The 15161-nt window shown below is 37.9% G+C and overlaps 1 protein-coding gene and 1 pseudogene across 1 annotated transcript; both read right to left on the reverse strand.

Moving 5' to 3' along the window:
• Positions 1 to 11: 11 nt before the first annotated feature.
• On the reverse strand, positions 12 to 4307 carry LOC103698233 (annotated as a pseudogene).
• Positions 4308 to 11808: 7501 nt separating this feature from the next.
• Positions 11809 to 15161, reverse strand: LOC103698235 (formin-like protein 2). The gene is made up of 4 exons (XM_008780225.4): positions 14634 to 15161; positions 14440 to 14537; positions 12247 to 12307; positions 11809 to 12156 (listed from the first exon to the last, which is right to left on the reverse strand). Exons 1-3 carry the CDS (start codon positions 14947 to 14949, stop codon positions 12254 to 12256), a joined length of 468 nt encoding a protein of 155 aa, XP_008778447.1. The 5' UTR covers positions 14950 to 15161; the 3' UTR covers positions 11809 to 12156; positions 12247 to 12253.

A 15161-nucleotide genomic window follows, 5' to 3' on the forward strand; every position in this document is an offset into this window, starting at 1 on the left:
TTGTTTTTGCCTTTTAACTTTTTGGGTTGTAGCAGCGACTTCCAGTCAAAAGATGTTTCTCATCCTGCATTCATTAGAATGACATCCTCTATTTGATGTATGGCCATTGAGAAAAAAATAAGGAAGTCCAGACTAAGTGAGGCAAATTGCTAATTTTGTTCATCCAGAATGAGTAATCAAAGAAAGATCAAAGACATTTCATTATTCCGCAAAAGAAGAAAAGACTAGTAGTCATTTCAAGTCTGCTTCATTCCGTATTTATAGATCTTGCGTTTTGTTGCCCCAATCTTGCCTACTTCAGAGAAACCAGAGTCCAACCACCAGTGTTTAAAGATTCCTACTTGTCTATGACAACTGATTAAGTACACAATGACTGAAGCACTTTCTAGCGACTGCGGGTAACAAGCCAGTGATGTACTGAATACCATTGCTTTGAATGTAAAATAGCAACTACAGGATGTGCAGTTGGCAATGCCATCTTAGGTTCCAATTGTTTTTAGAACATTCACAGAAGCCATGATGCGGTAAACTACGAGTTTCTATCAGGCAAATGCATCCAAAGTGTACACCAGAATGTCAGAGCATACAAGGATGTGACCAGGGTGTTCCGGAGGAAGGCTGTAGTAATGGTTTGAAATCAAGTAAGACGACCGTCCAACATATCTGCACCTAGTTTTTATCAGCAGTTACACATCTGGGACAAAGTAGTTGTCATTTGCTATCACGCTTGATTCAAAGTGGTGCATTCCTTGACGGTTTAATTTCAGAAGTTAATAAATTGTTGGCAAGCTGATGACAGGTGAGTTGGAACTGTAATAAGCATGCGATCCATATTTTCCACTATCTTCTTATGAAGAAGCCACTTGGATCTCAGATGTTCTCATGATAGGTGTTGCACTCCTATGAGGAGGCTCTGTTGTCATGGGGGACTGAGGAGGACTTCAAGTCAGGACTGCTGCTCTCTCTCCGCGTTAGATGAAGGTCTGCTGGGTAAGGAGAGCCTGCAAATCAGATGCTGGAATGGATCTGGAGTTGCAATCTCCACCCCTCCTTCCAGCTTCTTCACTGCAACACTCATCCATGGTCTAAGATCAGGCCGGTACTGTACACACCATGATACAACCATTGCCATTCTCTCTGCCTTCTTGTCCTTTCAGTCTCAGCACTTCACCAGCATGTTGCCTATCTCTCATTTTTAAAATTTCGGCCACACCCATATTGGGAAGCAACCGTCTCTCTTCAAAGTTCTCTCACACCTCAAACGAAAGCATTCCAAAGCTACAAATATCACACTTGTGGGTTAATGAGATGGGCATGAACAGCCACAGTGCTGCTTATCTTGGAATCACCCCTCCTTTGATCGTTGAGTGGGTGCCGTACCTGTTACAATATATACCTTTGGTCTCGCCTAATCAAGTTTTTTGATAGACTGTTTGACCCTTTCTGTCACAACACAATCTGCAAATGTATTGATAGAATCATGGTGTGCTGTTTCAGCATCGGATTCTGATAGAATCGTGGTGCGCTGTTTCAGCGTAGGATTCTGCTCTGGTGCTATTCTCACTGTATCGGTACAGAAGAATTTTTTGTATCATGTACCGGTAGTATCGTGTGGTATATTCTGTACCATGTACCATGGATAGAACAATTGCAGGTGCAGAACTGGAGGTGTTTATCAGACCATTCATGACATCATAGCAAGTGCTGGGAAACCAAAAGGAAAAAAAAAGGGTGAGAGGGTTTAAATAAAATTTGAAAAATTAAGGCTAAACGTCTTACTGAAAGTGGCAGGGGGGTATGAGGGTATCTTGTTGGAGCATCCAAAGTTACTTTAATAAGGGACCTGATTGCAGAAGGAAAGAATGCCACCTGCTAGTTAAAGTTAAAAATCTGATAAAGAACTTAGAAGCTGCTCTTAGCTTCTCCGGAGGGATGAAATCAATGAGTTATTCGTACTGAATTATTCCTTGGATACCGCACTACTAAAAGAGATAATTGTTTAGGTCATTATTCTACTATTTGCATATAACTAAATCAACGCTTACTATCCTGGGAGCTAATTGAAACGCAGACCTTGACTGCACTGAGCTCTGATAAACTCAAACGGTTTGTTAAAACCGTGTGACAAAAAGCTATATCGGGGAGAATTTGAGTTCAGAAAGTATAGATCCATAATCAAAGCACGTTTTGTATATCTTTCAAATATTGAAGTTTAGCAGTCTTCCAGTAGATGTTAACTCGTCCTTCGTTCATTAGAACTTAAGGCACCAATCTGCATTTGGTTTATCACCATTGACGAAAAAAGAAGCTCAAACCAGATTAGGATAGTGGTTGGGTTTATCCATGATGAGAGCATAATGACAGAGACGTCTTCCATCTCTCATAATCTATAGGAAAAGAAAGCGCATTGTTTGATCTTAATCTCCCATAATATCAACACTAGCTTTAATAAGATCTAAGGTAACCAGTTGCATTTACAGTACAATGCTTCTTGACGGCATTTCATATTTATAGATCATGCAGATTCCTAATGTTGCCTGCTTAGAGAACCACGGACTAGCCACCTCTCTCTCTCTCTCTCTTGGGTGACTGCGGTTATGTTAACTAGTGCAGGACCATGGAGCAGGCAATGGTATGTTAAGCTCCAAAAATTATTATTCTCACGGAAGCTACCATGCAATGGATTCATGAGTCTCTTCAAAGAAAGTACAACAGAGAGATGCACCCAAATGCCAGGGCCTACGAGACACTAAAATTTATGTCCTGATAATTTATAAATCAACTAGTATGACTGCTCAAAATATGTGCACTAATTTTAAGCATCGGTGCAAGTGGGTGATAGAAGTTGCCATTACAGTGAAGCATGAAATTAAAGGAGAAGTACGGCATAACTTGACAGTTCAAAGTTCATAAAAGGTTTGCAAACTAAGATGGTGTGATTGACCAATAACGAAATATACAAACCAATTTTCCTGCTATGTCTTTACGAAGTAGCTATTTTGATCTCATATTTTCTCATGATAGGAGTTGCACACGTAAAAGAGGTCTCTGTCGACGTATGGAAGGACTTGGACTCAGCACATCGTCCATGTTTGATAATTAGGAAACGCCGGGAAAGGGGAGAGTCGGCAATCATATGCTGAAATGGATTTGGTGGAGCTGGAATTTCCACCCCTCCTTCCGGCATCATCACCAGAGCACTCATTCAAGGTCTAAGATCCAGCCGATACACAACACACCACGGAGCAACCATTGCCATTCTCTCTTTTTCATAATTCTTCCACGCCCAAATTGGGAACCACTCCTAGCTCCTGAAAAATTAGCATCAAGGTTCCTTTGCCTCCCGAATACCTCAAACAAAAGCTATAATCCTCACACTTGTGGGTCATCGGGAAGGGCATCCATATCCTGGAGTTTCCCTTCCTCCGGTCATTGTTAGGTGGGTGATGTCCCTATTGCATAGCCTTGCTAGCCCAAGGTCCGCTACTTTGGGGCAATGTCTTGCATCAGGAAGTACATTTCCGGGCTTTATGCCATAATGTATTATTTTTTGCTGGCAAATTTTGGAATCATTCAATTTACAGGTAGAATTTTTTTTCGCCGAAATATTTTTTCTAGAAAATTGATGCATGAAAAAATGATTTTTGCATGTTTGGTTGATCATGAAAAAATGATACATTATACCAGCTCCAAGATGAGAATTGTACTTTTTCATGTTCCATATAGATTTTTTCTTTTCCATGAAATATGAGAATCTTATTTCAATACAAAATCTACTTTTTCTTTAAAAACTCTAATCATACATGAGATATTTCTCTACTAATCCATGTCAACAACAGCCATCTTTCTCCTCTTCTCGCGATCTAAATGAGTCCTTTTTGTAAATAGGCGGTTGTCTTTGGCTGTCCCAACTGCAATCTCATGTAGTTTCTCCCACTGAATGGTCTTCTCTTGATGGAATAATAGCTTGTCGAGGGAACCCTCCCATGTACTCGTAAACAAGAGATCTAAGGTCCCCTTCATAGCAGAAGCCATAGAGCCTGACGACATCAAAATGGATCCTCCCAGTGGTGCTCACTCCAACCATGAACTGCTCCTCTATCCTCCTATCTGAACTCGCTGTCAGAGCGTCCACTGCCACCAATGCACCATTACTAAATGATCCTGCGTACACTGCATCAAAGCCACCAGCGCCTAATAAATTCCTGTGATTGTCAAAGCCTGAGTTGTACAGATGCAAACCTGATTGGCTTCTCTCTTTCCATTTCACAGGGGAACTTATCCATGGCGTGCGTTCGAAACCTCTGGTCTGGATGCATTGAGCTGCTGTTCAAATCTTCAGACCTTTTGTAGCAGCATGCCATAAGAACCAAGATCTTTATATCTAGTGTTGAATTAAATCAAATAATTTAAAATTTGAAAACCAAACATTTGACTTGGTCAACGGCTAAGTGGCAAGCATCCACGCAAAAGCAAACGAGCAAACATGAAAAGATCCCAAAGAAAGCAGGCTATGACAAGTGTCATGCATCCACGCGCAAGAGCAAGCATGGAAAGGTCCCTCGAAGAAGAAAAGAAGCATGGGCAACCAAGATGCAACAAGCCGCAGGATCAAAGGAGCATAAGAAGACACGTCATCAATCCGCGGAAGGAGAGTCTGCTTCTTTTGACGCGCCTGAGCTTATATAAAGGGCTCTATGGATCATTTCAAATACAATGAAAAAATTTCTCTTTTTCCTATTCCAAGAGTCTATATAAAAAGGGCTCTAGGGATCATAGGGAAGAAAAGAAAAAAAAGAAAATTTTTCTTCTCCTCATAATTTTTCTAAGTTTTTTTTGAGCTATCTGCAAGCGTGAACGTGCTCTTCTTTCTTCCCTGGAGGCGCACTGACGGGGAAGACATGGTTCTGTACTGGGTTATCGTATCTCTAGGAGATCTACATGGCTGTTATTTTGCCCAAGGAGTTTAGGGCAGAGTCTCATTATGTTCCTCAGTTCACGCCAAACATTGGACTTCCCAACCGGTGGAAGGATCTGTCCTTGCATTTCTGAGATAGGGCTCCCTCATGGCATTCTTGCTCTTGCATTTCAAAGTTGAATCGGGATTCCATCTAGAGAAAGGTACTGAATGGAACATGTCATACGGGATTTCCATCCCCTTTTCCAGCAGACCTGTGCGTGGAAGGCATAAACTTTTTTGGGATAACGCGTCAGCATGCTTCGATCCACAGGCCATCTTCTCTCTCTATTTCTTCATTTTATTATTCTATTGTCAAGTTAATTATTTGCTAATTTATTCTTCTTATTTACTGTTTTTGAATATTACAAATATTTAATTATTGATTTATCAATTATATTTGTGCATCTAGGCTAACAATCCAGAAAAGTTTATGTACTGTTAGCATTAGATTTTAAATTGTAATATTTATTATACATTTTGCTGCATAATTGTAAATTGTTATATTTTAGCTGTTACACATTTATGCTAGCTTTACTTTAGTACTTTATTTTTCAAGCAAAATATTAGATTGTCTAACCTTCAAAAGGTTTATTAATACCTCCATTTGGACTCCTCACGAAGTAATTTTCAGATTCTATTCAAACGGAAATTCAGAAATTGATTAATTCATAGGAGCTAGCTAAATATTGCACTTAGGATAAAATTGAACGATATCTAGTGAAATTATTCATTGAATAACGGTGTCTAAGAAAAGCTTATCAAAAAGGCCTATGTGCCTAAGAAAGGCTGGTACTTAAGTGAGCCAAGTGCTCCACCACCGATCTAGAGCTGATTTGGCTGTTATTCTTTCGATTTTTCAACTAGACATCTAAAGTTCAAATTAGATATCAGTGCAATAATTTGACATAAACCTTCTTATTTTCATAAGTGTCAAAATTGTGTTAAGCTATAAATCAATGACTTCCTACACATCTAAAAACCTTAATGCTAAACTTGAAAAGTTTGATAGTTAAAACTTTAGGAGGTGGCAGAATCAAATGCGGCTCTGGCACACCACCTTATGCTTGATCTCAGTCGTTGGTGAGAGCACTACTGAAGTCAGTAATGAGTCTAACCCATCTGCTTCACGATTTGCTACTCGCAGCAACTCAAACCCTGCTCCTTCCTCTTCCCAAATTGCTGCTGCTTCCTCCACCTCCTCCACTAGGACTCTAGAAGAAACCAACTACCACTGTCTTTATAGAATCCTAGGAGCCCTTTCTGATAGGCTTTATGATATTTATTATATAGCTAAGAGTGCCAAAGATCTCTGGAATATCTTAGAAAATAAATATGGACTTGATGATACCGGGGTAAAGAGATTTAAGGCCTTTGACTTTAGCAAGTTTAAATTTGTTGATTCCAAACCTATGAATGATCAAATCCATGAATATGAAATCCTGATTCTTCAACTCTAGGCAAATGGAACCCACCTAGATGAGTCTTTCCAAGTTGCCTGTATCATAGATAAACTTTCCTCTACCTGGTCAGACTTTGCTAAGACTTTGAGCCACACCCAAGGAGATCTGTCTCTAACTCAAGTCCTAAATTTTATTAGGATTGAAGAACAACATCGCCTTAGGAAGAAATTCCACTCCTCCAATCCTTTGCCTAAAGTCAAATATGTTGAATCCAAGCCCAAATCCAAAAATCAGAACTTAAGAATAATGACAAATGTGAGATATGTATAGAGGCTAAATTACCTAAATTACCCTTCCACTCTATAGGTAGAGATTCTGATCTCCTTGAATTCATACATAGTGATGTATATGACTCAGGAAGAACCTCAAGGGGTGGAAACAAATACTTTGTAACTTTTATAAATGATCTTTCTAGATACTGTCACCTCTATCTTATCAAAGCTAAAGATGAGGTCTTAAATAAATTCAAAGTCTATAAAGCAAAGGCTGAAAACTAATTAGATAAAAAGATTAAAACCTTAAGGTCTGATAGAGGAGGTGAATATACCTCATTTGAGCTGACCCAGTTTTGTGAAGAACATGGGATAATTTATAAAGTAATAGCTCCCTATTCACCCCAATCTAATAGAGTAGGCAAAAGAAAGAACATAACCTTAATTGATATGGTTAATGCTATCCTAATTAGTTCAGGTGCACCAGAAAATCTTTAGGAGGAGGCACTAGTAACTGCATCTTATATCTTGAACAGAATTCCATTCAAATATAATGATAAGACTCCATATGAAATCTGTAAACATAGAAAACCTAACTTAAAATACTTAAAAGTGTAAGGGTGTTTAGCTAAAGTAAAAAATTTTAGAAAATAAAATAAAAAAATGAACCCAAAATAGTAGATGCAATATTTATAAGATATGCAATTAAGAGTAATACTAATAGATTTTTAGTGTTTAACTCTCAAATAAATGAAATTAATAACAATACTATAATGGAAGCAAGAGATGCAATCTACTTTGCAAGTATATTTTTCTTTAAAACAAGGATAAATGATCAAATAAATATCAATAATAATCTAGGGACTAGTTTAAGCAGAACCAAATTTAGAGAGAAAGAAGAAGAAGAAGAAACTAAACCTAAAAGAAGTAAAAGAACTAGAGTTGAAAAGAACTTTGGAGAAGACTACTATACATTCCTAATAGAAGACTCTTCTATTTTCTTTAGAGGATGCCCCCTTTTGGAAAAAAACAATAGATAATGAAATGCAATCCATAGTTCAAAACCACACTTAAAAATTAGCAGACCTACCCCCAGGAAATAAATCCATAAGGCATAAATGGATCTTTAAGAATAAACTTAGGCCATGTGGAACTGTAGACAAATACAAGGCTAGGTTAGTAGCCAAAAGTTTTACTCAAAAATCTGGAATTGACTTCTTTGATGTTTATGCCTCTGTAGCCAGAATCACTACCATTAGGATTCTTGTTGCCTTGGCTTCCATTCATAAGCTAGTTATATATCAAATGGATGTTAAAATCGCTTTTTTGAATGGGAACCTAAATGAAGAGATCTACATGGACCAGCCCGAAGATTTCATTGTCCCAAGTCAAGAGAAAAAGGTATGTAGGTTGATTAGATCTCTTTATGGTCTAAAACAAGCCTTCAAATAATGGCATCTTAAATTTGATGAAATAATCCTAACTAATGGATTTAAAATTAATAATACAGATAAATGTGTATATTATAAAAAGAAGAATAACAAAATTATAATTTTATGTCTATATGTAGATGATATCCTAATTTTTGGAATACGCTTAGAAATTATTAATGAAGTAAAATAATTTTTATCTCTAAAATTTAACATGAAAGATTTAGGAGAAGCAAACCTAATCTTAGATACTAAAATTATAAGGAATGAAAATAGAATAACTTTATCCCAAAGTCACTATGTGGAGAAGATTCTTAACAAGTTTCACTACTCTGATTGTCATCCTGTATCTACTACTCCGTATAATCCATCTCTTCATCTAAAGAAGAACTTAGATGATCCAGTCAATCAAAGCTTGTATGCCTAGATTATTGGTTCTTTAGGGTTTCTTGCAAATTATACCAGACCTGATATTGCATACTCTGCGAACCAACTGAGTAGATATACGCACAATCCTAATAATGATCATTGGACTGCTCTATAAATAATTCTCTGGTATCTTAAGGGTATCATATCTCTGGGATTACACTATTGTGGTTATCCTGCTATTCTGGAAGGCTATAGTGATGCCACTGGATCAATGATACAGTTGACACCAAATCTACTACTGGTTTTGACTTCCTTTTAGGAGGTGCAGCTGTATCATGAAAATCTACCAAATAAACTATAGTGGGTAGAAGCATCATGGAATATGAAATGATTGTCCTAGATACCACTAGCATTGAGGCCGAGTGGCTTAGAGATCTACTGGTAGATTTACCTCTTGTAACTTCACCATTACCTTTTATATCTATTTATTGTGACTGCAGATCTACTATAGATAAATGCAATCAAGAAAATGCAAATGTGAAAATGAATAGGCACTTGAAAGTGCGCCATAAATCATAGAGATACAAATTAAAGAATAACTTAATTGCACTAAATTTTGGAAGATCCAAAAGAAATCTAGCTTATCAGCTTACCAAAGGATTGTCTAGAATAGTGGTTCTAGAGTTGTTGAGGGGGATGAGGCTAAGCCCATAAGTAATGTCACCATGGTGGTAACCCAACCTGAAAAGGTTCAATGGGTAGAAACAAGCTAGATATGTGACTAATGAGGAGTACTATTTATTTTTTCCATCCCTAGAGCAACAATGCTCATAAAAAGCAAGGGTTAGGTTGAGTTTTTACTCTTAATAAATCTGAAACCCATGAGGCAGGGTACCTATTTGCTCGTACCCTTTTGAGGATTCACCTATATGCATGTAATCGTGAGGCCGTGACCGTGGGAAGTGGGCTATTCTCTAATAACACACATGAAGAGATACCTGCGCATGGCCGTAAAGCGCAAACCCGCTTCGAGCATGTTCACGCTATATTATGTGTGCTGTTGATGAAATCTGAGCCATGGACCAAAGTTCAAGGCATAGTCCATCTTGGCCCCATAGAGATAATTAATTGTCACTAAGTGAAGGTTTAAACCGAAAGATACCTACACCTATTACATAATATATGATACTTAACACTTTATTTTGATTTTAAATTTTTTAGATATTCAATTTATGTGGGGGATTGTTGAATTAAATCAAAAAATTTAAAATTTGAAAACCAAATATTTGACTTGGTCAACGGCCAAGTGGCAAGTATCCGCGCAAAAGCAAGGGAGCAAACATGAAAAGATTCCCAAAGAAAGCAGGCCATGACAAGTGTCATGTATCCACACACAAAAGCAAGCATGGAAAGGCCCATCGAAGAAGAAAGGAAGCATGGGCGGCCAAGATGCAACAAGCCGTAGGATCAAAGGAGCACAAAAAGACACATCATCAATCCGTGGAAGGAGAGTCTGCTTCTTTTGACGCGCCTGAGATTATATAAAGGGCTCTAGGGATCATTTCAAATAACATGAAAAAATTTCTCTTCTTCCTATTCCAAGAGCCTATATAAAAAGGGCTCTAGAGATCATTAGAAAGAAAAGAAAAAAAATCTTCTCTTCAAAATTTTTCTAAGTTTCTTTTGAGCTATCTACAAGTGTGAACGTGCTCTTCTTTCTTCCCTGGAGGCGCACTGATGGGGAAGACATGGTTTTGTACTGGGTTGTTGTATCTCTAGAAGATCTGTGCAGGTAGATCTGTGCGTGGAGTGCATAAACTTTTTTAGGATAACGCGTCATCATGCTTCGATCCACAGGCCATCTTCTCTCTCTCTTTCTTCATTTTATTATTCTATTATCAAGTTAATTATTTACTAGTTTATTCTTCTTATTTACTGTTTTGAATATTAAAAATATTTAATTATTGATTTATCAATTATATTTGTGCATCTAGGCTAACATCTAGAACTACTGTAAAGTCAGAACAAGAGATGTCACTAAACGTATTTACATCGTATGAGCTAAGAATTGAAAATTGGGAGGAGATGGATGAAAAATTAAAGCATTAACAATGGGAGTCTCACTGAAGACAGCAATGGTGTACACTACTTCAGTATCCAAACTCTGTTCGGTCGTTGCGAAGGAACCTAATAACAGAAAGAGCCCGGAATATTTAATGCTGGTCTCATTAAACCCAGGACATCGATGATGCTAGTTAGGAAATCTGAAGCTAACCTTGGCTTATTTGAAGTTGAGGGAGGGATGATTTCAATGATGGGTTCTTCATAGGTCCATTGGGTTATTTTCACCTCTTTTTTTTCTGAGTAATTTACGAGGAAGACCACAAGGCCAGCAATGAAATGATTGTTTTAAGTCATTACTCTCATCTTTGCAGCTACTCAAAATAGACATTGGTCCAACATAAGACTGCTACCCTGAAAATTCAGAGATACAGGCATTGCTTGCATGTAGCTCTGATAAAAGTCAGTCAACAGTAAAGTTGCCCCTCATTTGTAATGGCCAGAGGTATTTCAGTGCAGAAGTTTGGAAATGACAAGGTTGAATTCACAGTATTGACATATGACCAAACCAGACCCTCTTAGCTATCAAATAAATACTTGTATTTCCTAAAAGGCCACCTTTAGTTTGCTTTCCTAGGGTTGATCAAACACGAGATCTTTTAGCTGACGCTAACTTATGAGCCTGTCAAATATATATATATATATATATATATATATATATATATATATATATATATATATATATATATATATATATATATATATATATATATATATATATATATATATATATATATAAAAGCTGGATTCGTGCTCTTATGGCATGAGTACATCCAAAAAAACTAGAAAAAAAAAAGATGACGGAGAAGAGGTGAAGCAGAGCCATCGCTCTCACAAAGCCAGCTGCTAGAATGCTGTGCAATGAATGAGGCGACCTAATTAATTATGTTGTTTGCCCCACGATAAGCATAAGTGACCTAAGAGGCCACACGGTGCCCATCAAATCTTTAGTGGAATCAATGCTTCAACAATCAGAGTGAAAATAATAAGCACAACAACGAAGCGTGATTTCTTTGAGACGGTAATTTATCCTAGCCACATGACAAAAGCAAAGCAGGGCATTTACCCAATGGGTGGAGTTCACACATCAGCCAATGTACTTCATGCCATGCTTCAAGGTTTGTGGGGATTGGATTCAACACTTCTTAAGGCTTCGACCTGTTATTCCAATAGAATACTTACAAATACATACAGATTACTAGTTTACCTGCACCTATTTTATCAAAGAAAAGCATAAGGTGCCAAAAGAACATAAGCAGTAACCATAACTCTGGGCATAAGAGAATGCATGTTTGTCAATTTTCCAATTTGAAGATCATAGCAAGGTCAAAAACAAAACTCTGACCTCTAATTCATTGCTCATAGATGATATGAACAAATTGCTCTACAGATGATAACATTTTAAATAGAAATAGACTCCATGATTTAGAAGCCACACCATAATTAACAAAGACAGAATGGCATCTGAAGCAAAAACATGAGACCCAGCTTTTCAATGGAATAGTACTCTCTCCGCATGCTTTTGCATAAAATTATTCAGATGGAATTTTCATCATAGGGTATTAGATATGAAGCCATAAGAACTGCATAATGTTGAAGTAACACTGCACAGACAGAACACGACAGAGTAAGAGATAAAACAAAATTTAAAACGATTAAGTCCCTACAAGTAACAGCTGGACTGAACTACATACCAACAAATCACACAACTTGGTGTTTGTTAACAAGTCCTTTTGCTTTGCCACTTTCCTTCACCTACAATTTGGAAACCATAAGTTTGGCATGTTCATAAACCAAACAAGAAATCTACGGTCATAAAGCTTATTGGGAAGTGATAGATCAGATATTTGTTTCTTCAGGAGAACAAGATGCTAACCAATCTTGAGCAACATATGGTTTGCAGCTATAACAGTAGTATATTGAAAAGAAAGGACAAAAAAAATATTGTATTTGAACAACCCTGCTTTGTAAAACTGTTCAGTCCAACATTTTGAGATGCAAACTAGCAACTAAATTCACACCAGGCTGAGTAGATGAAAATGATTTAAATATTATGCTCTAGAAAGCAATCTCGAGTCTAAAGTCACTTATGTTCCACAGAATCCCAGGCATTATTTATCTTAGAATGAAAGGCCTGGATCAAATGATAACATGACTTAAAGTTAATACAAGAATGTCAAGTATGTCCATGAAAGAATGCTAGCAGCTTCTTTTATTGAATGAAGCCACAAAAGATAAACCTTTGCATGGCCCTTCAAAGGTACTAATAAAATGAATATGTAATCCTTTTCAATTAAATTGAATTCTTCGAATTGATGCATCTAGAACAACAGTGAAAATTTACTAGCTGAAGTCAACAAGACTTGTCATGTTTCTTTGTTGTAATGTTCTTCTCAATTTACGATCTAATTTTGTGTCATAAGCTACAACTTTTGTCAGCACAACATATTCCAAAACTAACTTGCAGAATCACTCCAACTCACATATACCTCTCTATCATGTTCTGTTATCATCTTAAAGGCTAAATACAGAGTAACCTATTTCAAATCTAACTCGCAATGAGGCATGTACCTTTAATATACCCACAAGTTCTCTATTCAATTTATCCTTTAGAGTTGCATCTTTTTAAGTTCCTCCATTTTTTATGAAAGATCCATGCATTTTAAGCCTCCCTTCATTTAAGAGGTACATGTTTCTTTGTCCAACATTCTAACACATACAACATTGCCAATTCTATTGTTCCATCCTTTTTTTTTTTATCTACTAGCATGGGTAGATCAGTTAGTAATCACGAAGCATTTTTAGTTACCCTAGTACTGATATAAAGATTTTAAAATATTTCATAATTGCTGGTAAATTAGTCATTGATCGCTGGCGACCCACTCATAGATCCTCGGAGAGTTTGCTTCTTTTTTTTTGTCTAGTTCACTAACAAGTTCAATACTCCATTTTAAAATGAATCAAGTGATACACATTGAACACAATCACACACACAGAAATATCTCAACCCTAGTGGTTCTACGAAGGGCATTCAAAGTCCACAAAATGAACTTCAAAAGTAAAATGCTTCTGGACAGAAAATCAACATAAAAACTCTTATAGATATCAACCAAAAGAAAATTACAGCTCAGCAAACTAATAGTAAATAGTTATGTTTAAACCAAGAAGAGTGTCCTGCTCAACCACATTCCTTGCTGGTACACAAGAAGCTGTTCCACAGAAAAAGCATGGAAGAAACAAGTGCTTCGTGCTGAAGCACCCCAATCAATGCTATACGAGGGTGGGCATACATAAGAAGGATAGACAGAGATGCAAGCTAGAGTAATTTAGGACATTTGTTTTCCTATGTACCACATAAAGCTCATGAAGTCTCATTATTGGTTTTAAACCTTATATATATGTCATTCCACTGCAACGTCAGTCCATGGAATGGATGAGATGCAACCTCTCATAGGAAGAACCACACGTAAAAAGTGATCTATAATATTGAATAGGGCAGGCTTTTTCCCCCAACAAGTAAATGATTTCCTTTATAATAGACAAGTCAAAGAAGATATGCCATTTGGGGAGAGGTTAGTCAATTATGTATCCAAGAGAACAGATTAGCAGTGGCATCAAACTATTTAAATGAAGCTTCTCCCACTTTGGGACCACAGAAATCTTTGAAACTTTGGAAATTAAAATTTGGGAGATTGACCCCAAGTTGGATAACCCTTCATGGATCCTTCCAAGCCCCATGACTCCAAGAGACCATCTACTTACAGCAGTAGATATAAAGAAGATCTAACAATACAAAAGGCAACTAATTTTGCGATTAAAAAAGTCGTATTTTCCATGTAACTATGCATGACTACTCCAATTTCATGGCCAAAATGTTAAATTCTCACCACTCCTTTGTTCTCGTAGTAATTGTTCAAAGCCCACTGATACTTCGATTGGTCCAGCCCCAACCAATTTGCCAAGCACTCATCCAAGCTCGAATGCACTGCCAAAACCACCAAACAACAGCTCAAAAGCTCCTGAAATTTAAAGAATCGAGATGCCACGCCACACCAAAAACCCTAAACCCTCAAAAAGATACCATCTTGGACTTTGGCGACCGCGTTCCAGAAGGACCCGAACGCGGAGCCCGACGATCGGGTACGCGGCTTCTCGAAATTCAGCGGTGGAACCTGAACGGGAGGAGGAGGAAGAGGAGGAGGGGAGGGAGGAGACTTGGGAGGCAAAGGAGCGGCCTTTCGAGGGCTGGAGCTAGGATCAGACCCAGGGTTGGGGACTGGGTATCTCGGGGCCTCGGAGGGCTTTGGCGTCGCCAGAGGGGTCAGGAAGACCGTGTAGCTCCCGGCTCTCCCGATGACCGGCGGCGGGAATGCCTCTCGCGCCTGCGCGGCCTCCATGCCCGACCTCTGAAGCCGATCGGAACCTCCTTCTAGGGTTAGGGTCAACGTTAGGGCTAGGTTTGGTAGCAGGGGAGGCCAGTGTCAAGGGAAGCTAAAGGGCGTCGCCCTACCATGGCCGCCATTGCCGGCGGTTTTAAACAGCATCCCCGAGTTCCCAAGAACCTCTTTTTTTTGGGAATAATTTTAACAAATAAAAATTAATTTGGCCT

Source organism: Phoenix dactylifera, chromosome 1, assembly GCF_009389715.1.
Source record: "Phoenix dactylifera cultivar Barhee BC4 chromosome 1, palm_55x_up_171113_PBpolish2nd_filt_p, whole genome shotgun sequence".
Classification (NCBI taxonomy): domain Eukaryota; kingdom Viridiplantae; phylum Streptophyta; class Magnoliopsida; order Arecales; family Arecaceae; genus Phoenix; species Phoenix dactylifera.